Source organism: Myotis lucifugus, unplaced genomic scaffold, assembly GCF_000147115.1.
Source record: "Myotis lucifugus unplaced genomic scaffold, Myoluc2.0 scaffold_1, whole genome shotgun sequence".
Classification (NCBI taxonomy): Eukaryota; Metazoa; Chordata; class Mammalia; order Chiroptera; family Vespertilionidae; genus Myotis; species Myotis lucifugus.
The window spans coordinates 29770179-29797511 of record NW_005871049.1 but is presented as its reverse complement, the minus strand read 5'-3'; the positions used below and the strand labels follow the sequence as shown (position 1 = coordinate 29797511).

At 34.9% G+C, this 27333-nt stretch overlaps 1 protein-coding gene across 1 annotated transcript in view; it reads left to right on the top strand.

Annotated features, from left to right (window-relative positions):
* Nucleotides 1-27333, top strand: part of SPOCK3 (SPARC/osteonectin, cwcv and kazal like domains proteoglycan 3) — a 191595-nt gene that overhangs the window by 84160 nt on the left and 80102 nt on the right. Inside the window, exons 3-4 of the mRNA XM_023753473.1 lie at nt 15734-15857; nt 26903-27017. Of these exons, the coding sequence (XP_023609241.1) occupies nt 15734-15857; nt 26903-27017 (239 nt within the window). The remainder of the gene's footprint in view (nt 1-15733; nt 15858-26902; nt 27018-27333) is intronic.

The following is a 27333-nucleotide window of genomic DNA, read 5'->3' as shown; positions in this document are numbered from 1 at the left end:
TTTGACACTCGCATTTACATTTTCCTCCAGAGAATACTTTGTTAGCAAATTTATCAATGTATGTAGTTTTCCGTGCGTTTGTGCTAATAGGATTCTAGTAAAAAGTATAGCTGCTTGTGTTAATTATTATATCAATCACAGTGACCTTGCATGAAGGTTGGAGGGATATTAGGTAGACAGAAGGACTTTCCCATGTTAGCAGTGAGATAGTTCTTAATATCATATTGCTTAATATACGTAGAGAAAAAGCAGAGTGCATCAATTCATGTACATCTTATCAGTCTAATTCCATCCAGCCAGCCATCCTTCTATAAATCAAATAGACTATTGCCTCATGTAATGAAATTAAGCAATTTTTTTAAATTTTACCTAGATCTTATCTCAATGAGGAATCAGTTAATATCTCCTGAAATTGACATTTTAGCAACAAAAATTTCCCAGTATTATATTTTACTTATAAACCATGAAACAACTTCAGAAGAGTTCATTGGTGGATGGGTATTCTAAAAGAAACACCAGTTAGAAACAAGGCTTATTTAAAAATAGAATGAATATTTCAACTTATATTGACTTAATTATCATATTGTTGTGTATAGTTTTGATATTGCCAGAATTAGTCAGAATTTGACTGAAAAGTCTGAACTTATATGAGGAATACCTGTTTGGTAGGAAAAAGGCCTTTAAGGATGTGACTGAAGATTAATACTGAAGAGCACTCAGTTTAGGAATTTTCTTGATAAAAGAAATGAAATATCTTGCCATTAGTACCCAAAATATAACTTATTAATAACTAATAGAACATCTTTATATCTTTTTACATAAATTGTGAACTTATTAAAGTTAATGTTAAACAATGCAACAAGCTAATATATTTTAGGCTTATTTCTGTGCTTCTGGGATATATGTATAACCTTAGAAAATGCATATCACATGCAATTTCCAAGAGCAACAGTGGTAATAAATATGAAATGTGAGTTTCTGTCACTACTTAGGAAATATCACAGTTCATATTATCTTACTCTAAACCTCTGTATCCATGCACTTTTAATGTATAAATTTATAGAAGTGCTTGGAAAGAAAAAAAATCTAAAAGTACAAGAGAAACCAGAATGATCCAGTAATAATGGAGAAGGTAGATCAAATTCCCAACAGTTTTCTGAGTAAGGCCTATTGAGAACCTGATACTGGTTCCTCCTGCTCTTTAAAGGTGCTTAAAATTTTAATATTCTCAACTGTAGCATATTCAGTATCAGAAACTATACTACACATGGCTAACATAAGAGAAATGAACTTTTCAGTGCAAATAAACCCAAATCATTGATTTAGTGTTCTAAACAATGCAACTAGCAGGTTATAGAGAAGAGATACTAATTATTGCCAGTTATTCATGTTTTTTTTAAATAAATATTTATTGAGCATTTATACACATATATTAAGAAGTATTTTAGTCACCGGGGTTATAGAACTGAATAAATATGTAGAAATCTCTGCTCTGAAAGAGTTTATATTCTGTTGGGAGTAGGTTGATCATAAACAAAATTAAAATCTAGAGGATGGATATTGGATATCAGGTAAGCTGATGCAACGTAAGTTGCCTTTAATTTACAACAATGGATTGTTTTAAAATGATATTTCTATTTCAGTGCTAACGGAAATGAAAGCACTAGCATGACTAAGCTAGAGTAATGTTTGTACTTGTGGCTCGTGTGAATATTGGAAGACTGTGTGTGTATGAGTATGTACACGCACAGAAAAAAAAATGGTAGAGGAAGACATTAATGCAATCCTTAAAACAGCCCATTTACTCTCTTTGGCAAGGGACAAGTGAACATATTTATATTTTTTTTAGTCCCAAATCTAATAGAGTTTGTATTTATATTTAAAAAATTATTTTAAAGTGATCTTAACATAAATCTTATAGAACATGGTATTTGGGGACAAATATAAATTGATCTCATGGAAGCATGTCTTAGATAATGTGTGTTAACTTTCTTCTCTATACTTCATCTTATGATCATTTGACAGGAAATGCAAATGTTTTCCATAAGTCCCTTGTATGTTAATCTGAGTGCCTGACCTTTTCATAATGCAGTATTATTTTTAGTACTTTCTCTTTGAGTTATCTTCTCATGGAAGGCTTCCTTTTTTTTTAATTTTTATGGTGCCTGCATAATTATTAAAGAGCTGTCAATTGAACTATGGTTGTCATTGTCCATTTTTACAAGGAGAGAATATTAAACAGGATTTATGTCAATTTTGAAAGAATAGCTCCTTTCTACATACAAAACACTTGTTGCTTATGATAGACTAAAATACTACTATAATCAAAGATGATAAAACCTACACAAATATAACAAAAACCGTAAGTGGGGAATGTTGACAGCTTTTATATGTGGAAACATTTGTTACTTTGTGTTTTATGACTCGATTTTAACTGCTATTCTCCTCTCTACCCCCACTGCTTTTAGGAAAAAAATAGTGTGTTTTCTTCATAACTATATTAAACTAGAGGCCTGTTGCACGAAGAGATTCGTGCAATAGGCCTTCCTTTCCCCTGGCTGCTGGCACCGGTTTTCCTCCGGCACTCGGCACCCAGGCCTTTGCTCTGGCCGGGCTCCAGCCAGAGCCTGCCCAGGGGCCGTGAGGCTTTCACTGCTCCGCTGGCCCCAGGGCTGTTAGGCTTCGCTCCACCGCTTGGAGCCTATGTATGCAAATTAACCACCATCTTTGTTGGGTTAATTTGCATACTCTCATGATTGGCTGGCTAGTGTAGCGAAGGTATGGTCAATTTACATGTTTGTCTATTATTAGTAAGATGTACTTTATTTTTTAAAGGGCAGTCATGCTTCTAGAAAAAGAAAATATTTTTCTAAGTAAAGTTACTCAAATGCATCTAGTAGTAAAAGGATTACATTTTAAAAACTGGATAGGATTCAGGAATAAGAGAGCTAGCAATTTCCTAAAAAATGTCCACAAAATAGCATAACTATAACTTTGTGTGATGGTTCACATTTCTCATTGAAATCTATTACTCTTACATTGTTTAAATGAAAATTTTCTAACAGAGTAAAAATCACTACATTTTGCTATCATTTTTCACTCTGTCTATTAATGATGTACATCTTATATAGTCAAAGTTTTCAAATATTATATTGAAATCTTTTTGAAAATTATGTTCTTACATAGGCGAAGATGAATAATTCAAGCTGGATGTGGTGTAGGTATCACCTAGGATGAAAAAACAATAGCTGTGGAATACCTTGTTTTTCAATTAACAAGGAAAGTAGTAGAAACCTTGCTGTTGATTACAAATGAAGCACTACATACTACTAGCAAGCAAGAATGAAACAGATATTTGAGAAATAGGGGTTCTTCATTTTATGGGGGGAAAAAACTGCACAAAATGTTTGCTAATAAAATGTTTACCAAGGTTTACAACCTCACTGTAAGGTTATTTAAATTACTAAAATATATTTGGTCCTTCAGATGATCCTACTGAAATCTTCTAGGGAAGATTTCTGATCTCAGCTCAGGGGGGAAAAATAGGAGCAATTAGCGATGTTGGTCAGTGGTCTCTGTGTATCTTCAATGTGGACACATTAGGAAAGAAATGATTCACAACGTTCAACTCCTGCAGCACTTTGGCATCGCTGGGAATAAAATGAAGATTTAGAATATGCATGGAAATCTAGCAGATTGCTCATGCATGCACTGGGAAGAATTAGGAAATTAATTTCAAGCTAGTACTCTCAGAGCCCCAACCCATCAATTGAAAACACAACAATCCTGCAAATTTGTTTCTAACATAAAGTAATATTATTTTTTTTTATTTAAGAAAACATTCATCAGGATAAAGAAAAATCAAATATTATTGGCATAAGTGAATCATTAACAGAGTTTTAAAATTCTACTCTTCTGTAGTGTACTAGTAAATCTTAAGCAGAAGGTAACTCACATGTTCTTTAGCATTTTCCTTTATGTTGACCGACTTCCTTGTTTATTCATAAGTCTTTAAAATTTTATTTTGGAATTATTGTTGAAAGTTATGTTCAACATAAAGAGAAAAATGGTAATGGAAGAAATACAAATTAACAATAGAGGGAAATAAAACCAAAATTATAAAGAAAAATGTTAATTTTGATTGGTAATAGCAGCAACCTATGACACAATAATGCTATAGCATTTCTATCGATACATTAACAATATTTTCTAAGACCCAATGGTTATTTACCATGCAAATGCTGCTGGAAAGAATGGTTCATTAGACATTTTAGTAGTGAAATATTTACTGGACATAAATGTGACCCCGTTTGTACAAATAATTTCAGTTCACCGACACCAGTTTATTTTATGACATAGGGATCTCCTTCAGAATTTTTCTACCTGCTGCTGTGAATGCCTTGGAGGCTATGGAGTTATTGCAAGGCATTGATATACATCATTAAATATTTGCATCATTTTTCAGAAATGTTATGAGTAAAAAAACCAAAAAGTTTTCTGTCATATAATTTCTGAATGAACAACAGTAAAAATATGACTCCTATCAAATGGGAGTCCCAGGAGAGTGTTTTGTTTTAGTTTTAGTTTTAAATGTTGACTCGTCAAGGATGCAAAGTGCTATTGCAGAAGAAAGGCTTTGTTATATCCCTGCCCTATATCTGTACATAATGAAAAGGACATTGTCTAATTAAACTTAGAAGCTTTTCTCCTGACTTGAAGCTATGAAATATCTGTTGGATCTTTCTTTTGGAAATGGCCATAGGCTACCTCACACCTCCTTTAAGGGTTTTCAGCACTATAACACTTGAAATGAAATTATTCTAATTTTTTTTAACATTTGATCAACATATTGAACCTAGAGATGGACTAGAAACTTTAAGGCAAAATCCATATTGAGAACAAACAGGAGATTCTTCACAAGTGCAATGAAGTCATCAATTGGCTCCCTAAGAACCAGACTATAGAGAAAGTAGAATGTGAACATCAGCAGAAAGACCTGAATAAAGCCTGCAACCCCCATCATTACCAAGCTATTCCAAGAGGAATGCCTGGGGGCTTCCTGGTGGAGGAGCCCCCTTCCGGTAGTGCCTCCTTTGGGCCCACCATTGAAGAGGTTGTTCCAGAAAACAAAACAAAACATTGCACAAACCAATTTGTAGCAAATTTCATGGCATTTTTAACACCGAGCTGGGCATTCTTGATACGTGAATATGGAGCAGGTGTAAGGGAAATAAACAATATGGACGGTGTGCATAGGGAAAGGGAAAAACATTGCATAAGCATGGTACTGTAAGTGAAAAATGCAATGTCTTAATAAAGCAGTATGTAAAATTCGGAAACAATTGTACATCTATGTTCATTGGGCTCTTGTCCCTCTAAGTATAATGCAGAGAGTATATTTTAAGAGTTTGAGGTAATAGTCCATTACTTATTAAATTTCTAAAATAGAACAGGAGGATTTTTTTTGGTCTGAAACATACATACCTGGAATAACTTTCTCCTCATCACACCTAGGGGAAGAGGTTAAAGATTGTGGAGAAAGGGCAAAAGTTAAAATATCTCTTACCAGCAAGCTGGGTTGCATTGAGATGAAGGTAACATTTTAAAGTTCTGTTAAAGACAGTAGTCTGAAAACTCAGTTCAAACAGCCCTCACACCTTTCCACAAAGAGATTTCAAATGAGATCTGGAGAATGTAGCCTGAAACAAATGCCGAAGGTGACAACTTTCTATTAAAAGATGTCTAATTTTTCTCCTGGCCTTTAGAAAATGGAAGTTCTGCAGATGTGGCCACGTATGCTGTGTGGCTCTTAGTATGCTGACAGGAGCCTAAGAACCCACAGGGTTTTCATGGTTGCTGAATATAAAACTCAATGAATAATTCATAAACTGCATTTTAATTTTTTCTCCTGTTCTATAGTTAGTAAAGATTCACCAATTACCCAACATCTGCATTTCATCCCAATCTAAGGGTTTGTAAAATTTAGCTTCACCCAAAGGATTATGATAACAGAACTTATTTTCTCTTGATGACAATGATAAAGATGCTATTCAAACAATAATTCCCCACCCCAAATTTCCCTAAGCTTTGTGAAAAAGAATGTCTACTAATCATTCATTCAAGTGGTTATGTAAATGTATGTGTGTAACTTTGAGAAGAAGAATATTATTTGATTTCTTAGTAAGATATAGACATATTTGCATAATTGTTTAAAGTGAGTTGCAAAAAAAATTAATGTGATTTCCTTTAGTTATCTTAAAATAGAACCAATTTAGTAACTCTTTCATCTTGCACATTAGGAAATTCACAAGCATGATATTAACTTTAATGTATATTTTCTTGTGAATTATGTTTCTGTTTTCTTTATTTATTCACACTTTCAAGTCCAAGATTAAGTTTCTATGCTTGGGGAACTTAGAGAAGTTAATAAGTATTTTTAAAATATAAATTATCCTAGGAATACCTGAATTAATTTCCGATTTGAAACCAAGAAGGTTGGGAATTACTTTCTACACTTTCATTTTTCAACCATGTTAAAATGAGATGTATCTTAGATTTTAATATGTCTAGGTTGCTTCAAATATCTGTGTTATTAATGAGAATATTATGTTATAGCAAATTTACCCCCAAACTTCAGTGTTATGATGCAATATTAATTTACTATACATGCATTAAATCAAAAAGGGTAGTCATGGATGAGTGGAGGTTCTCTTCTTTCTGTTGATTTAGGGACATGACTCTTACTATAAGTATGCTTATAGAGTTCCCTTCTTTACAAATGTTATAGTAGTGTGTAAACATAGATCTATACATCCCCTGAAGTTAGTGGGGCAGAATTATGATAAGGGTATATTTAGCCTGTTGTTGGGAAGTGATTAAAGGAACTCAGGACTACCCAAATTTCCCACCAAAGGATACATGTGCAAAGGGGGGAAAAAGTAAATAAATTAATACTTATCTCATGCTGAATCGCATGCCCATCTGCCATGCTATAACCCATGAAACACCCTTTATTTAAACTTAAATGTCTTTACCTACTTAATGGTACAAATCTAAGTAATCCAAGATCAAATTTTATCAAACCAATGTAAATGAAACAAACAAACAAAATCAAGTGAATGCAGTTTCCAAGACATAACACAAAGTGAGTAGACAAATATTATTATTTACCTAAGGTCTGCAGCCAAGTTCCAGAAGTCTAGGTTACCCGTTTGAGCTTCCCCTCAATATAGAAAGACAGTAGCCAGCTCCCAGGAGAGTATCTGCCAGGCCAGTTGAACTTAGCCTTGTGATCCCTCACCTAGGGACTCACTAACCTTTTATTCAGCCCAGCAATTCTACTCACCAGACTTTGGTCAGTGAAAGAACAGTAAACATGATAAATCATTAGCCATCTTTCTGTTTCTTGCAGGCAGTGCTTAATGGGGGAGTTTGGAAATGCATAGTGGTCTTCATGTACTATATGTTTTATGGCCTCCAAATGGTGAGGAGAAAAAAAAACTGTCAGAAGGGCAAGAGAGATAGTTGTATTTTTTAAGAGAAATTAGCATGAGATTGTAGATTAATTGGATTTCATTGTTCTAAAAGTCAAGTGAGAAACAACACAAATGTAGTAAATAGCAATATTTTAAGAGTTAAAATAATTGTTGAAAAGAAGCCCATGTAAATCACTCTTCCCCATACAGTTGTAAAGAGCCAAATTGCTCATTTCCCGATGCTTGCTTCCTAGATGAGTAATAGAGAACATGTTGCAGATTCTGAAATATGAGATTGAAAGAGTCTTTGATAAACTGAAGCTACTAAAGGAAATAATGTAAAATGCTTTGTCATGCTCCTTTATGTTATAGCATAATATAATTTGTTAGTAAAAATAAGACTCTTGTTTAATTTTTTTTTGCAATTTTTAAAAATTTATTGGGGTGACATTGGTCAACATGCTCATATAGGTTTCAAATGTGGGTTTCTATTAAATCTCTTGCAATTCAAGTTGACTGACTTTTAATGTGGAAAATCATAATGACTTTTTTTAAAAAATATATTTTATTGATTTTTTAGTTTATTCAGTAAGAAAATAATGTGATAGAGTTTCTACTTCTTAAAAGGACACATAGCAAAGAAAATAGGAACCATCCTTAGTGCTTCAAGCAGGTACTCCCTCCCTCCCACGTTTCTTTCTTCCTCCCTTTCTTCCTCTCTTCCTCCTCCTCCTCCTCCTCCTCCTCCTCCTCCTCCTCCTCCTCCTCCTCCTCCTCCTTCTTCTCCTCCTTCTCCCTCTCCTCTCCCTCTCCTCTCCCCTCCCCTCCTCTCTCTGTCTCTCTCTCTCTCTCTCTCTCTCTCTCTCTCTCTGTCTCTCTCTCTCTCTCTCTCTCTCTCTCTCTTCCATTTTCTCTCATTCTTTTATCCATTTAGTGCTATTTATTGAGTACTTAATTTGTGCCAAGGTCAAGGAAATATGCTGGAGTAAAAATTATGAGTTGTGATTAAAAGGTGAAAAGCTATTAGTGGAAAGGGAAGACCATGTGTAAAGTTTAGGAAAAGATTGATCAGCAAAGTATAAAAACAGAACATTAGCTGGCAATGTAGATAAAGTATATGGACTCACTTTCTGAAATAAATTCTTGGTATAATCCACTAATCCTTTTCAGTTTGTCCCAATGACCACTACCCCTAAATGCAAAAGAACAAAGGGAAGAAAACCCCATTGTCTCTGTCATCTGTTTTTCTTCTAATTAAATTGAGGGTCAGATGAGGCATGTTGATATGACTGTTATTTTTATTGTTTATCCACAAAAAAGGTAACTTGATTGCTTTCCAGTCTTTTCAACTGTAGCATTCAATTTCTCTAAAAATTAGTAAAGTGAAAATGCTTCTCTAATCTACTGAGACATAAGGTGAGATTAAAGTACATTGATTGAGAAGCCCCAAACTCTTTATTCACTCACAGAAGAATCAATTATGTCTGGCTATGGTTCCATAGTTAGGATAAAGTATGCATTTGCGGAGGAGCACAGCCTTGTAGCTGAAGGACAATACTCGAAGTCCCAAGATATTGTCATGGAGCATACATTTGTCCTTTAGATGTAAGAGGATTGATGGGAGTAATCACAGGGCAAAATACACTGTGATTTTATACATAGTGTAAATTTATACATAAGGTTCATTAAGGCATCCCTCCAAACCAGGGACGCCATTACTGAAGCTCCTTTGTTGTGGAAAGGTAAAATATCTGTTTTCCTAAGTAGCCTCCCTGTTGTAAGCTTAATGGCAGCCCTAAAGCTATATCTGCATCTTAATTGCTATAATCTGTGTGTAGTATCTTATTGAGCAAAAGAGAGAGATTTATCTTATATGGTGAAAATTGTGATTAAGTTAAAGATCTTGAGAGGGAGGGATTTTCCTGGATTATTAGAGTGGGCCCTAAATGCATTCACAATGTATCCATCTAAGAGGGAGACAGGAATTTCAACAAAAACACAAAGAGGGGAAGCGGATGGGAATAGAGAGCAGAGAAAGATGCAACCACAAGCCAAGGAATGCTGACAGCCACCAGATAACCTAGAACTCCCTGAGAGAGTTCATTGAAACTGCTATTGGATTTCTGACTTCCCTAACTCTGAGAAATTAAGTTTCTGTTGTTTTAAGCCAGAAAGTTTTAGGTAATTTGTTATAGGAGATATAGGAAATAAAAATAATTTACTCCATTTCTGCAGGCACCACCTAACTAAAGGTAAATCAGGAATGTGTCAGAATGTTTGACCTAGTGACTCTAGAACATGCTTTTGTTAAATTAAATTTATGTCCAATCCCATGTAATTAAAATGAGCCCTGTTGCTGCCCACCTGCTTTCTACTTACCTGTGAATAGAGAGACTCTAAAGAGGTTAGATGTATTTTTAGGCCACAGACTGTAGGCCTTTGCTTTAAGTGACTCCTTTGTCTTCCAAACTTCAAAGCCAGGAGAAATTGCAGAAGTAGGGAAGAAGGGGGTATTTGGCCCAGTCATTTCTCCTAACGAAGCAGTTGTCATGGGAGCAAGACAGAGACTCAGAATTAGGGGAGCATGAGTATAGGTTTTAAAAAAGATAACCATATGGGCTGTTAAATACAATTGATAAGTAATATTTAAAGGGAGTATGTGTGACACAAACTTGTAGAAAAAGTGTTCTAGGGGGGTCAGAAAAAATTTACAATAGAAATGGCATGAGATGAATAGATATTTGTCAAATAAGCTCAATGTTGTCCTTATTACTTCCTAAACCATAGGAAAACCTCACTCCAAGCCAGGCCTATCTTTTTGTTCCCAAACTAATTCTAAGATCCATGAATTCAATGACTCTATCCACGTGTTACCTCCAAATTGTAAAATAATTCTTGAACACATTGTCGAGTATATTCATGAATAAATATATGAACAATATTTAGAAAGGCGCATAGGTACTATTTGTAGGTTAAAAGATAAAAAGTGATTGGATGAGCTAGTGATGGGGTTTTGACAGTCCCTAATTCATGTCCTAGAGCAGTGATGGCGAACCTTTTGAGCTCAGCGTGTCAGCATTTTGAAAAACCCTAACTTAACTCTGGTGCCGTGTCACATATAGAAATTTTTTGATATTTGCAACCATAGTAAAACAAAGATTTATATGTTTGATATTTATTTTATATATTTAAATGCCATTTAACAAAGAAAAATCAACCAAAAAAATGAGTTCGCGTGTCACCTCTGACACGCATGTCATAGGTTCGCCATCACTGTCCTAGAGTGTGCTAGGTAAGTTATAGCTATCAGTAACAATATATTATAAATGAAAGTAATACAAATATTTTAAAAGGCCTCTCTGATAACTTTTATATATGCTACCACTTACCAAGATAGCACTCCTTGAAGAATGTTTCCTTGTCTGGCAAATCTTACTTTATTCCTGATTTCACCAGAAGGCATCAACACATGCTTAGAAGTACATACTTTCGGGACAGGAATTAAAATCTGGTAGAGAGAAAAAAACTTAGACATCTGAATTTTACTAGTTAACTTGAAAAATATCGTGAAAGCTAATGTGTAGAGACTTTGTACTCTTCGTCTTTTCTCTTTGTCTATAAATCAGACTCAAGCAAAATGTGGTAGCTTTCTTTCTCCTTTCTAATTTCTATAACTTCCCTTTTCCCATGAAGCAGTAAGCCAGGAGGAGATCAGTAGCAATGACTTCCATGAAGACAAGACATGGAGAAAAAGTTCTGTTTTCCTTCCATGAGTTTGGGATGACCTTTAATGATTGTTTTCTTAAATAAATGGTGATATTTAATGGTTGAATGCTTCTGATAATGCTTTCAGGTCTATTTATTGAACAGTAGTGAAATATTTGCTTCTGTTTAGAAAAACAAACAAATCAAAAGAATGTTTCATAATGAATACATATTTTTATATATAAAATATATTTTGAATAATCAGTCTTTTCCCCATGTCTTTTGGTAAAAGTTGTTTTGTTTCATGTCATTTTCTTTTAGGTAGAATATTTTTTCTTTTAAGCTGCATATCTGTCACTGTTATTTTTTAAATGCGAACACATTTTTTCAAATATAGAATCTCCTTGACCTTTAAGAATCACACATTTTTGTGAACTCAAATTTTAGTCATTCTTTGCTCAGTGCTGACATTATAGAACTGTTTAAGGTTAAAGTAATATCACAGTTAATGGTTGAAAGCTTGCTTTATCTATGAAAATAAATAATTTAAAAAAATTAAGAATTTCCGGATTCTTATTTTGAATATATGATGTTATACGATGTAGACTTAGCAATCATATTAATATGCTCATATCTGGAGTGAAATATACCTGTTAACACATTTAATAGAACCAATTCACATATTCCTCTGTACTGATTTTCTAAATCAGAATAACATTTATGGTGTATTATTTATTATACCATGTAAATTTCAGGTTTAATTAGCCAGGTATAGTCTCTAGGCAACATTTATTTGTGGTAGTGAATCTTTCTTTAAATAAAATTTGAAGCAGCTATGCTTTCATTTATTTCACTTGTTAATATAAGATATATTTTATTAATCAGTCCTTTCACTGTATTTTATTTTTTCTATCACTGTATTTTAAAATATGTCTATATGTGGACTTAAATATGTCTATATGTGGACTTTTTGGGAAAATCTTTGTTCTTTGTAAAATATATAGAGCAAGCTGTGCCAGCTCATTTTTATGTATTTAACGATATTTTCTAGTATGAATTAAGATTTACTTTTTATTTTTATGGTATCTCTTTTACTTAAAATTAAAATTGATAGGTCATCTATTTTATTTCATTGCTCAAATTATTGTCATACCAAGTAGAGAAATCATATAAAGCATACCGTGGTCACTATAGTTTTAAAAAGTTCTGTATGCCTGGTAGAGCATTCTAAATTTCTTTTAATTTTATTGCCTCAAAAGGTAATTTAGTGCACTTACACCATCTGTTTATTTGTAATGCCCCTGATGAAAAAGGTAAGGGCAGCCTTATTTCTTGAAGAGTTATGGCCTATAGGGAAGAAATCATGACTTAGCAGCTGTGTCTTAAGGAAGAATTTCTCCACAACTCAGGCAGAACTTATAAAAACAACAACAAACATGACTCCTTAAAGAAGTTTAAATGTTAGATATATTGAGAAGTCAAGAAATACCTCAAGTTACCTTTAGTTGAGATTTTCACAGAATATTTCTATTCACTTGAATGCTGTTTTTATCAGATTACAATCAAATTCTTCTGCTGAAGCAAAGTCATTAAGAATTACGTTAATATAGGTGCATAGAGAGAAAAGCAAATACACCTACAAAATTAGGAATTAGATACTAATGTTTCCCTTGTAAGATAAATACATAAGAAATACATTGGCATTTTATTTGGTTTGCATATTTGTGGCCTAAAGAATGAACGTGTATAGTGTGTGATGTCAGATCCAGGAACTGTAAGATTTTAGAGAAATAAGTAATATGAAATAATTATTTTTATGATTTATTGACAATGTCCCTTATGTTGTAATAGAAGTATTATTTGATTCTTAGGTATGCTTTATGTGGAAAAAAGCATACCTCTTTAAACACAACCTTCTTTTTATCTCCCCTCTTTCATTAGTTATCACAAGACAGGGCTCCCTCCTTATCTTTCATTTGCCACCTTGAGATAGCCGAGTTTTGCAACTTCAGCATTCCTAGCAATCTCTTGCTTCACTCAACATCATCCTTCACACCATAACAATATATTTGTTTCACTTGATAACAGTAAGTCAAGTTCTAAAATTATAATATGTAGCCAGTATGCACTGTCTGTGCTTCTAGTTTTTGAGTGCCTTCATATTAGCAGTTTTATTAAGGATTCATAGACTCATGGAATTCTCAGGATCAAATGATCCATATGATGAAGCTTAGCATTGTATAAATGAAGAAATTAAGACCTAGGGAGGTTTCTGACTTGTCAAGACTAATAAATAACATGCTCACATATGAAACTTAAATCAAATTGGAATGAGATTTTTTTCCTGCTAATCATTTTGGTAACATCATTTATGTTCTTTCCAAAGTCAATGTACATCCTAACACATAGAAATCATGTTCAAATTATATTTTTAAATTGCACAACATGATTAACTAAACATAAAACCAAGTATCATACTTGATTAAACAGATGTAGCTGTAATTAAATTGTAACTATTAGAAAATTAAGAGACTGATGTACTTTCATACATGACTGATGCTGGAGATTCATACTGAGGACCAGAATGAAAGGAAAAGCAGGAAGACAAGAAGGTAGCTCAGGGACAAGAAGATGGTATGACTCAACTGCCTCAAAACCAGTCCTGTAAAGAAGCACTAGCAACAGTATAAGTTCATCTTTGTTAGTTTAATTTTCAGCTATTAAAAACATAATTACATGTATATTGGTGTGAAACTACTTATTGAATGGCAGAATATAGTGTATTTGTATATAATATATATATCAGAGATAGATAGATAGATAGATAGATAGATGATAGATAGATATAGATATAGATATGTATTACAAAGCAAAGATGTACATAAATCCAGTTCTGATAAAGTACCTTCTATTGATTAGAATCCTGAACTTGGTAATAATTTCTCCTGATGTATCCGCAAAGCAGATAATTTGCATAATTGTATGCCTTGTTTTGATTACGCAAAGTGAAAGAAAAATACAAGTAGAATATTTTATTTCTTATTTCTCTCTACTCCATTTCTATAATTTATTTGTTTTGAAGTGGTATAGAATACTGTTTCAAGTTTTCCAGTCATTGTTTTAATTTCCATTAGAATTTTGTACCAATTAATGAGTAATAGCAGCATGGTTATTTTCCCTTGTATCTCTTATGATGTGAACTCTGTGGCCATGCAAGATTTTAAAGTGGTCTTTTGGCAGAATTTACAAAATTGAAATAAAGAAAATGCATTTGGAATTATGATAGGTTTCATGAAAATCTTGAGAGAGACAAGCGATGGGAGGCAGGGAGGAGGGAGAAGAGAAAATAATAGACACTAAAACATATTTTAATTGATTTTCAGAGAGAGAGGGAGAGAAAGAGAAACATTGATGTGAGAGGGTAACATCAATCTGCTGCCTCCTGTTATGCCTTCCTCCCCCAAACCAGAGCCTGCAACTCTGGCATGTGCCCTGACCAGGAATCAAATGGGCAACATTTTGGTGCATGGAATGATGCCCAACCAAATGAGCCAGGGAAATAAACATTTTTAAATTTGAAGTATATAATTTGAACTTCTTTTCCTATAATGAAGATCCTTAATATATTTCTTAATAGTCTTGGGGATTGCCTTTTTGTGTGTCTAACTATTAATGACAATAAAATTTAAAGCAAAAAAAAAATCAAATGTGTCTAGTAAATCATCTTTTCCCTTCGTGATATAGACATTATAGTATACTCTATAAACAACTTTAATGAGTGAGTACTGATTTACTAGAGTAGTTCTAAATATTCTTATTTTTAGGCCCTTTACTAACCCTCTTTATGTAAATTGCGCACATGTTACATACAGAGCAATAATTCAGTTTAATCAAAATGGAAAAACAAATAAATGTAAGGGAAGGTAGCAGAAGAGTATGGATGTTGTGGTGACCCCCAACCATAAAATTATTTTCGTTGCTACTTCATAACTGTAATTTTGCTACTGTTATGAATCGTAATGTAAATATATGATATGCTATATGTGTTTTCCGATGGTCGCGACTCACGGGTTGAGAACTGCTGCCTAAGGTAAGCTGCTTCTCTTTCCAGGCACATTGGGTTCACCCTGCGGATTAGTCTGTTTTCTGAAACTGCTCCTGATGAAATACTAGGGTGGCTATTAGGGAGTCCCAGTTGTGTGAGTCCTTTATTGCTGAGCAATTGTTGTTTCTGTTTCTGAATCTATGAAAAATTGTCAAACTATAAATTAAAACAACAAATCCAAATAATGAAATATAACTGGTCCATATGTAATTAGCAGAATATTCAAAGGAATATCTTAACATTTTATTGTAGAGAACCCTTGATATATGAAACAACAGATTATAATGAAGGACACTGTACAGATTAATAGGTTGTAAAGGAGAAAAATAGTTTCTGATTCTAATTTACCTTCAAGATTTGGAGTGACAGTGGAAACATGTGATGTTAACATAAATGTATTTGTTTTTAAATAAGTGCATTAAGTCTGGTTGTTTTACTTTTTTAACAGTATGAAAGATGCAGGAGTAGGCCATAAGCAATGGAGGGGCCCCGTATCATCCACCTGCAAACAGTGCCCAATGGTCTATTCCAGCCCCGTTTGTGGTTCAGACGGTCATACCTACTCTTCACAGGTAAAGAATCTTATAGTCATTTAGTATGAAATACACAACTCAGATTTATGACTAAGTGCTTAAGTCTATAAGTTCTCTAATGTGATTATACAAATAATTTTTAACTTAAAATAATGTGGATAATCTCACTGATTTGGAATATGATTCAATATCTATTTGTTTCCCCTATTTAAGAATTTTTAAAGTTTTGAAATGCTGAAGTTGTCAACACTCTGAACCCTCAAAAATTAAAACCAATATTTCCTTAATTGCTGAGAGAGATCAGAAAGGGATCAGAAATTATTACCATGCATATAATAATGTTAATATTATTATTATAACATATCATTAGAGGTACAATCTGTCAATATCATTGCTACTTTTATCTCATGTTATTTCCTATATTACTTTATTTAACCTTCGAAAAATTGTTTTTAACAAATGAGAAAACAAAGGATGAGAAAGATAAAACAAAATTGTTGTATTTAGCTGACATTGAAGGCAAGATTTAATGTCTTCCCTGATTCAGTGTTCTCTCCTCTACATTAATCTGCCTCCATATTTTATCCAAATACTAGAGGCCCGGTGCATGAAATTCACGCATGGGTAGGGTCCCTAGGCTTGGCTGGCAATAAGGGCCGATCAGGTTCCCTGCCACCCCACCTCCCAGCCTCCCCACCTCCTCCTTCCCTCACTTTCTCAGCACCCAGCCACCACCGCTGGTCACGTTCCATGCTCCACACTGCCTCCTGGTGGTCAGCGCTCATCATAGTGAGCGATCAAACTCAGTCTCACAGTCAAACTCCTGAGGGGACAATTTGCATATTAGTCTTTTATATATATAGATTTTGGAGTTTTTAAGATTTTGGAGTTTGTTTGCTTTTTGATGTGACAAATGAATATAGACTCACAACCTCTTAGCTGAAACTTGGGAACACATACATGTGTATTGTTATGTAAAATATGTTTTAAAAGCATAATGTGTAGTATCTCCATTGGGGCCTTACCCTATAATTAAGTACACTAATATATCTTTAAGGAACAATATGAATATGCACATTAAATAGGATATATAAAAAGTTCTTTTCTGGTTTTGCTTACTGCAAAGTAAGTTCCAAAAATTTGGGGCTATTTAACATTTTGTTCTGTGGGTACCTCTTTATGAACCATACTTTGTCTTGGTGAATATTTTTCTAGAACTTCCACTTGCATTTTACAGTTTCTAATCTTGATAAGAGCATTACAATGATAAGATTGATTAATTCAGTCAATAAAAATATCCATAGTACCTACTGGGTGCCAAGTACTGTGTATTAATTAAGCCACCATATACCTACTTGATAAAGTTATAAGCCCTTGATGTTGGTGAATATTAGCTTTGCAGGCTTAGAAAATTCATGCTGTCAGCACAAGGGAGAATGAATCTATCTCATATTATCACATTCCACAGGATAAGGGTGTGCCGACCATTATACTAATTTATTAAATTACAACTAAGGAAGTGTCTTATAATATTCAAACTGGTAGGTAGAGGAACATGGGAAGCCGATTTTAATCATAATTTTACTGATGAAGATTGATAACTGAACAAGTTTCATCATGAGACAGATTGGCTTTATTACCGGTATCCAGCTGAGACAGATGCATGTCTTTCTCAACAGTATAAACATATGTGCCAGCGGTACTGATAAGTTTGCATCCAGAGTGCCATGGTCTCTGGAGAGGGCTGGCATTAGTCTAGCACCTGCTTGTGTGGGGCTCTCTTCAGGATGCTACTAATAGATGATCGGTTATTTCACAATTTCGTTTCAAAGTATACAGAGTTACAATCACAAGTGATTTCCATCTGTTGAGACCATATGGGAAGCATTGTTTGATGATTTTAGAGAAACACAATTAGCATGCTCCCACTTGAAACTAAATACACCTATCATATGTAGATTAATTCCCATACATTTCTAATTCCATGGGGTTTCCTCATTGTTCTTCTTTATATCTGGCACACTCTGAAGCCCAGATTACAAACCATATGCTCTTATTAATATTGTCAAAAAATTTATTTTGAATAATCCATTCTTGAATTATTAATTTAATATTTTTGCTTATATATCACTTTCAAAGCAAACTCTGTTCTACAGGGCAAATTTAAATTAACAGCTTTTTGGGACTTGTAGGCATTTAAGCTCACAATAATGGTGAGCCCTAAATCCTAAACTCAGTGTGGTCCATGAATCTCCTTGCTCGAAGTTTCTAATCCCTCAGTGAGTAATCCTTCCATGATAAAGATTAGTCAGAAGGCCAGCTACTATCAGTCCAGCGAGTGTGACCCCACATCTAGGAAAAAAGCCCAGTCCTGTTCTCCAAGTCTTATTATGGCTCTGTATCTACAGGAGCACTGATATACAGGGTTTTTTGTGTTTTTACTATTATAAAGAACTAGAGGCCCGATGCACAAAAATTTGTGCACTGGGCGGAGGGGGAGGGGATCTCTCAGCCCAGCCTGTGGCCTCTCGCAGTCTGGGACCCCTCAGGGGATGACCACCTGCTGGCTTAGGCCCGCTCCTGGGGAGATTGGGCCTAAGAAGGCAATCAGACATCCCTCTGGCAGCCCGGCAGCCCTCGGGGGATGTCCACTTGCCAGCGGGGAGAAGGCCTAAACTGCAGTCGGACATCCTTAGCGCTGCTGAGGAGGCAGGAGAGGCTCCCACCACCACTGCTGTACTGGCAGCCATCAGCCTGGCTTGTGGCTGAGCAGAGCTCCTCCCCTGTGAGAGTGCCCTGACCACCAAAGGGCAGCTCCTGCATTGAGCGTCTGCCCCCTGGTGGTCAGTGTGTGTCATAGTGACCAATCATTCCCAGTCCTTCTGCTGTTAGGGTCAGTTTGCATATTACCCTTTTACTATATAGGTTAGAGGCCTGGTGCACGGGTGGGGGCCAGCTGGTTTGCCCTGAAGGGTGTCCCGGATCAGGGTGGGGGTCCCCCTTGGGTGCCTGGCCAGCCTGGATGAGGGGATGATGGCTGTTTGCAGCTGGTCACACCCCCTTCAGGGTGGGGGTCCCCACTGGGGTGCCTAGTCAGTCTGGGTGAGGGGCTGAGGGCCATTTTCAGGCTGGCAGGCGACTGAAGCTCCCAACCTCTCCTTTTTTTCTTTTTATTCTGGGATTTATTTATGTTCTATGGCTGTCACTGGAACTGAGAGCCAGCTTTAGCTCTGAGGCTCAGCTCCAGCTCTGAGACCTTGGCTGCTAAAAGCAGGTATCTGAGTATGTTTGGCTTCTATAATTGAAACACTGTTGCAACTTCAGCTCTGAGGCCCGGCTGGCTGAAAGCAGGTTTCTGGGGTTTGTTTAGCTTCTATAATTGCAACATTGTTTCTTAGAGTGCAGCTCAGAGGCCGGCAGTGGCAGGCGCGGAACCTTGGCTTCCTCCATCACTGGAGCAAGCAAGCCTCCTGTTCGCTTCAGCTGCCTGGCTGCCGGCCACCATCTTGGTTGGCAGTTAATTTGCATGTCACCCTGATTAGTCAATGGGAAGCGTGTCGGAGGTATGGTTAACTACCATGTTTGTCTATTATTAGATAGGATACTAGAGGCCCGGTACACAAAATTCATGCATGGCGGAGGGGAGGGTCCCCTCAGCCTGGCCTGTACTCTCTCCAGTCTGGGATCCCTCTCGCAATCTGGAACAACTGGCTCCTAACTGCTCACCTGCCTGCCTGCCTGATGCCCCTAACTGCTCCCCTGCCAGACTGATGGCCCTAACTGCTCTCCCCTCCTGGCCTGATCACCCTAACTGGCTATCTGCTCTCCCTTCCGTTCTGTGCCTTTTGGACCCCTGGCGCAGGGACCCCTGGCTCTCTGCCATGACCCCACCTCCATCCTGATTGGTCATTATGTGATGGTGTCCTGCACAATTTGAATAGTCCTCTATTATTAGTATAGATTCCTATTGGTTCTATTCTAGACCCACAATCTTTCCTCATTACCTTCAGCTCAGTTTAGAGAGCAGAAATTGCAAATTATATTTCCACTCTACAACGTAAGTGGAGGTGAGGTCATTACAAAGTACAGTGGGGCCTTGACTTACGAGTTTAATTTGTTCCATGACGGAGCTCATAACTCAAATTACTTGTATGTCAAATCACTGTGACGTTCTCTGCGCCAACTAGCGGTGGGGTATCTGAAGCTGGCTCGTAACCTGAATTTTTTTGAGCTTGCAACTCAAAGCAAAAAATCGGCCGAGAGACGGCTCATATCTCAAAAAAACTCATTAGTCGGGACACTCGTAAGTCAAGGCCCCACTGTATAGCAGGGCCAGGATGGGTTGAGACAGAGGGTATACAAATGAAGACTTCAGGCAAATGACATACTAGGATATGATTTTAGAAACTATATCTTATTACACAATGTGACCAATTTTGAATAATTATTTATTAGAGTTCAAACTCTGAACTTGTCAATTTGTCTAGAAATCCTAAGCTAAGTATTTAAAACTGTATACACACACAAAACAAACAAATAAACCAAACAACAGCAACAAAGGAACAGATGCAGAACTATGGAAAAATAGATTTGCTTGAAAGAATATTGGGACTTTTGCAAGTTCATGAGAAGAATTTTTGTAATATTATCTGTGTTTTATTTTCCTGTTAAGAAAAGTGATTGACTTTTTTAAGAAATTCACTTAATCTTTCTTTTTCAAAGAACCAATCTTTTTTGAATTCTTTTAAATTCAGCAGTGCCAGGAAAATCAAAACATAAGTCTATTTAAGGTTAATTGGAGAGGTAATCACTCCTTAAACTGACAAAGGATGAAGGTATTTGTTTCTTTGCTTCAGGCAAAGTCTATTTTGATTGTATTGTCAGCCATTAGTAAGAACTAAGAATTGTTCTCTGATACAACATCTGTGTTAGACCATGGATATATCTGTCACTGACTTGTGTAAATTGTATATTGCATTTGCTGAGCGGAAGTCAATAAGTAATATTAATGTTTTAGAACTCAGCTGGGCATCTGTAACATAAATTCCCTGGGGACAACATGTTGGATGACTTTGAACACTTGATTCTATCATATTTAGTCATGGAGTGCTTGCCAATTGAACTGAATAATGGTGAATTCCTAGGCATAACATTGTTTATAAGAAATGTGGGTGTGTGTTTAGGGAAGGACAATAGAAAGCTTATCATTTTATACTGGCTCCAGAGACAATACTTTAGTTGTTTGGGGTGAGGCCCTGCGAATCTGAATTTTACAAGCTCCCTGAAAATTTTTACATATGCCCATTTTTGAAAAGAACTGTTGCTTTTATACGAGAAATCTTAAATATGAGAGTTTTAAAAAATATAAAATAGAACAATAAGTTTATCATTAAAGAAGAAACATTTATCTTTTATTGCAATTTGAGAAAATTCCATTTTACGTTTCAACATTGTCCTATAATTTGTTCATCTTTAACTGTTTTCCATATTTGGGGTATTCTGTTACTTTCTTTTAATAATAGTTCCTGATTCTAGTAGCTACATGTACTTTTTGAAAGATAGAAAATTTCTTACACATCACCATTTTGATGTGTTTGCCTCTATTTGTATTGGGTGTTTAATGGTCCTGTCTACCTTTTCTTGAATACTTTGTCTGAGCTGAAATAACTTTATGTTGGAAGATCAACAGTCAGAGATATATATGCACTGTTTCTGTTTGAACTGCTTTTCAACAAAAGCTACATTTTGCTTTTGCTTGGGTATGCCAACTTGATCAAGATTACAACTCCAGTGTATTATCAGAATCATTGGGATAAGCTCTTATTAAATCACTGAGTATCAAAAGAAATAATGAGTTAACTTTATCATAAAAACTCAGATTTGAAAAGAACTCAATAGGACATCTAGGACAAACTTCTACACAAGTATGCAAGTCCCTGATAAGATACCATGTTCTGTGAGATAAACGTCCATTTTTGAAGGCTGTTCTAATTGTCAGAAAAGCTTTTCTCTCTTTATATTGATTTGGCTTCCAACACTCTCTAATACCCCCTCATAGACATATCAATGCACAAAATACATATTGTATTTTCTTTAGTTATTGGAAAAATATGAATTTCTAAATTTTCCATTTAAAATGTAACAAGAAGCTAAAAGACATTTTGCAAAGCAGACTAAGGGCATAATATTTTATAATTTTTACAAAACTGTATTCCTGGTCTTTCATATGCATTTTACATATTTATTTACATAAAACATTTTTTTCTTAGCTCACCTTCATTGAGTATAGGCCATGCAATGTTTCATGGAAACCCAGCCCATTAATTTGTCTTAATATTTTATCATATTAAGTCATATCTAATAAAGTTATATAGTTATGATATTAATATATTTGAACTGATTTTAGGGCCAAAAAGTGGTAAGCATAAAACTCATCTGACAGAAATGAGAAAGTTTGCAGTTAAAGTGCTCCAGATGCTATGGGCATCGGTTATTTCCTTACAGGTTGACTGAGAAAGAACTTCCAGATAATTTTTTGTTGTGAATCAGAAAATATTAATTCAGGCTCTGGCCAGTGTGGCTCAGTGGGTTGGAGCTTCTTCCGGTGCACCAAAAGGTCCCCGTTCAATTCCTGGTCAGGGCACATTGCAGATTCAGTTCATCATGCAGGAGGCACTGGAGCAATGTTTCTCTCTCTCTCTCTCTCTCTCTCTCTCTCCCTCTCTAAGATCAATTAAAAAAACTAATTTAGGAGAAATTAATTAATATGCTCCTAAATATTACATGTTTGGGTTAAATATCATTACCAAGTAAATGTGAAATATGATATTTTTCAGTTGAATTTGAAAAATTAGAAATAATCACTGAATTATCATAATGTTTAAACATTTCTTAGAAAATATTGAGTAAAAATGAATTATAATTATTTTGTTTTTTAATCCTGGATTTATTTTATCCTCAGAACAGTGGATGTGCATGGAATATAATATGTTGAATAATTTAGTGTTTTTTCATTTACTAATTCATCATTAATGTATTTAAATGCACACGTATAGCTAAGGAAATAATCATGTATAGTGATGCATGATTTATTTTCAAAAAGGAAGAAGAAAAATAAGAAAATTATATTTAAACATGAAAACTATGTGCCATTTCTATATAAGTATTCTTATAACAAACTAACTATAAACCTTAGAGAGATTTATTATGTTCCCAACTTTGGCCTACATGGACTACTGTCAAGAAACTCTGAGCAGGTTGATCAGATTTCATGTTAATTCAACTGCAGTGGTTGGCAAACCGTGGCTCGAGAACCACATGCGGCCCACATGCGGCTCTTTGGCCCCTTGAGTGTGGCTCTTCCACAAAATACCACAAAATACCACGTGCAGGCGCGCATGTACAGTGCAATTGAAACTTCGTGGCCCATGCGCAGAAGTCGGCATTTTGTGGAAGAGCCACACTCAAGGGGCCAAAAAGCCGCATGTGGCCCGCGAGCCGCAGTTTGCCAACCACTGAACTAGAGGACCCAGGTGGCTGAACCAGAATTGAGTTTGATTCCCCAAACCCCCTTTGCATAGGCTGCTACTCGGAGAGGACAGCAAACAGACCAGCCTGCAATTCCTACTGTTAAGGGAATGAAAGAAAAATCCTGAATGTTTCAAATAGGTACCCATAACCTCTTTTCATCCTGTTAATTCCCCAGGAACCAGCTGAGAGAGTATGTTCCCTTTCTGGATACAGAGATATTCATTGACTAAGCTGCCGTACTAAGGTGAGGGAGGTAGACTCTGATATAGTTTTCAGTAGATATTTTGAAGAGACCATCCCAATGCTTGCAATATCAGATACTTGTGGACAATGAGGAACATGGGAGGGGCATTATATATCTTGCCTGTCAGTCCATTATTGAATAGATTTTTTGATATAAGTTTTCACAATTGTCCAACAATGGATAGTCCCAAAAGTGAAACATGTGACACTGATTAGTGACAAAGAACACAAGGATGTGGCCAGATGAAACTGGATGGAACTGAAATAGCAGCAGCAGAATCTGAAGTGTCAAGAGAGACTTACAGCTGAAATTGATTCATTGGGTTTGTGGAGCCCCAAAGTAGGGAATATGATGCAGTTTGCTGGATGGCTTATAAATCAGTCTGTTGGTTTAACTGATATACTAGTCAAGGACCAAGAAGAATGTCCAAGGGAAGAACATACTCTTTCCAATACCCCAAGAATCTATGTGGGAGCTAGGACTAATATTTTGATGATCAGCAGACTAATGGATAAAACTGCTTAACACAGTGATTGACACATAGTGGTGACCCAAAGAAAGCAGTCGTTTGTAAATTGTGTATTTTGTAGTTATAGCTGATTTGTATTTTTGGTTGTTCTGCATAAAGAACTTATAGCTGATAATTTATTTATACCATTGGGTTTATTTTATATGTATTACTTTAGTGAATGTCCAAGTAGACATTCCTAGAGAAATAGGAAAGAGATCTTGAGAGTTGAGTTAATCTATTCATTATCCTTCAGTGGACCAGTGCCTAAATATGGGCTTCCCAATCTAGAAATGAGTGACATCTGAGGTCAGATAACACTGTATTTTGGGGAGCTCATCTGCACATTGTAAGATGTTTAGCAGCACTTTTTACCTCTATCTAGTAGACACCAGCAAATCTCCCTCCATACTCTAGTTGTAATAACCAAAAATGTCTCCAGATGTCCCCTAGCTGAGAACCTCTGATTTAAGCCATCTACCATGGCCATGGTGAGTCCCTGGCCATGAAAACCTGTAACAGTAGACTTTCCAGTGTTTGCTGACAATGATTGTTGAGGTCTTTTCTGTGGGAAGCTCAGATGTCTCCTATTTAGGTCATATTTTCTTCATTGTTATTAAAGCAAATGACTTTCACTTATAAGTGTCAACATGTACTATTGAAAAATCATCCTGCAGGCTTGCTTTCCACAATAACTCATAACTTAAGTGTTCTCAGTACCCAGGTTCTTAATCAGGAATGCATTAATCATGTCTTTCTCTACTGTATTTGCATTTTGGGGTAATTATAGACTAATGAGTATGCCCTTTATGTGATATTTTGCTTCACTTATACCTTTATAAATATTTCAGGTTGTGATAATTAAGTAAATTGAACATTATTAATTGGAAATGCAATCAGTGGATGTAGCTAAAATTTCTAAAATACTACTTTTGATATCCTATTATTCTTTGAATAATATTCTTCACAAATACTTTTTTCAAAATCAATCCATAAGTAAATAAAACTAAATGGTTTTTGGACTGCAGGAAGCTAAATTCATATAACTATACACATGGTGTGTATTTTCTATACGTCTGATTCTGTTGCTCTCTACAGAAACATATAAAAGAAGCGTTCAATAGAATCATTCTGAAGAAAAATTGTTTCCCTTATGAAGTAATTCTTTTGCAGAGCTATAACTTCATCATATGAAAATCTTAAAGACAGCTTTGAAATTTTGAATTTATAATTATGTCAAAGAAAATTAGCCAAAAGGTAAAACTTGATGATAATGAAATCAAATTTTTATAAAGATTGTGCCTTTTTATTATTAATTATTTGTTTAATAACATTACAAACAATCAATGATCAATTTTTGAGCAAAAATCATTCCTCTATTTAATAAACTAATAGCTCATGTATTTTTGCTGTTCAAGTATTTCTTGAACTTTCATTTTCTTGGAATAAAAATATCGCTGCTAAAAATTAACCACATTTAAAATGTGAATGAGTAGAATAACAGCTTTGAAGGGAGCTAACATTTTCAAATTTCAAAATTTAATATTAGCTACAATTAATATTGACTTTTGGCTTTATCTGCTCATATGCCACTTTTAATTGCCGCTGAACTTTTCTTAAATTATGTCATGAGTCAGAATTTTATTATGACAAAATTTAAGGTTCTGAAATATGAAGTTAAAAGAATTTACAGGAAAGAATATTAAATTTGAAGTCTCAAAGTTTTATATAACTTATTTGGCTTTCATTAAAGCACTCACAATTTCTACTATGTCTACTTTTGATTTGTTATAGGGAATTATTAATTACATTTAAAATGTATTGTGACTTTATATGACAAGATCGTTTCTTAATTATTGAAATATTGAATAATTAAAAATGATACCTTTAAAATAACTTACTCCTCCAAAAAGGCCCACTAACCATTACAGATATATTTCGAGTGCAATAATTTTTAATCATTTGTTGTGGGGCTAATTAAGAATTTTGCCAGAGAGAGTTATTTGACAAAGAAAAAAACAAAACATGCTTCACAGATGTGAGTAATCTGATTAGTCATTGGGTGGATTCAGTGCTCTTGGTATCAGCTGAAGCGGAATTAAATTAGTCACTGGTGCATTTGTCGATGGGAGCCAGAAAGTCTGCAGTATTTCTTCTTAAAATAATTTGTACTGAGTAAATTATGGGGGTAGCCACTGAAGAAATCACATTACTTTAGAATTAGCAAGATCAATTTCTTTTGGGGGAGGAAGATCGTTATTGCCTCTTTAAAGTATGGAGTAGTTTTATAATTTTTAAAATCGTATCAAATGTGCATTTATATAATAATATCTTAAGAATGATTTATGAGTATTGTGGCTTAGAATACTAACAAAGAGTACTGTTTACAAAGAAAATCAAACCAAAACAAAACTAAACAAAAAAAAGCTTTATGTGCCTTGGTAATTTTGATCATTTACCTTTAATTTTATTCAGCTTTGTTAACATTTACTGAGGAGAGCCTGCCTCATGGTTGCTCCTGCTGTTTGATTCTTGAAACACTATAGTGTAGGTGTTATCCCAATTATTCATATGGGAAAATTGAGGCTGAGAACATTTAAAATCCTAGCCCCAAATGTCACATTTAAGAAGAGACAATATTAAGATTTTAGCTCAGGTGTAATGCTCTTTGTTCTCTTCCATTCATTTATCTTTCCCCATAGCATACATAATAGAATCACAAGCATACTGTTGCCAAGTTCTCAATATTTTACTGTTTAATTAAATATATTTGAATGACTATTTTTCTCTCTTCTTACACAGTGCAAACTAGAATATCAGGCATGTGTCTTAGGAAAACAGATCTCGGTCAGATGTGAAGGCCATTGCCCATGTCCTTCAGATAAGTCAACAAGCACAAGCAGAAATGTTAAGAGAGGTAAGTGATGAAAACCTATTTATATTTGTATTTGTTCTCGCTACTAAAATGTTTTGCAGTAAATGTCATTATGTATACAATGAAGCTTAATTTTGTACATGTATCTAGTAGTAATTATATTGTAAGTGAACTTTCTCCCTTTAGCCTCAATTATTATAGCAAGTAATGTTTTCCTATAGATCTACATTTATCTTAATTGTAATAGTTATATGCTTCTTTCCTACATGAACACCATATATAAGAAATTTAAAGCAATGCCTTCTATAATTGTTGTGTCAGAAAAGTGTTTTACATCCTTTTTTTTTTCCATTTTGGA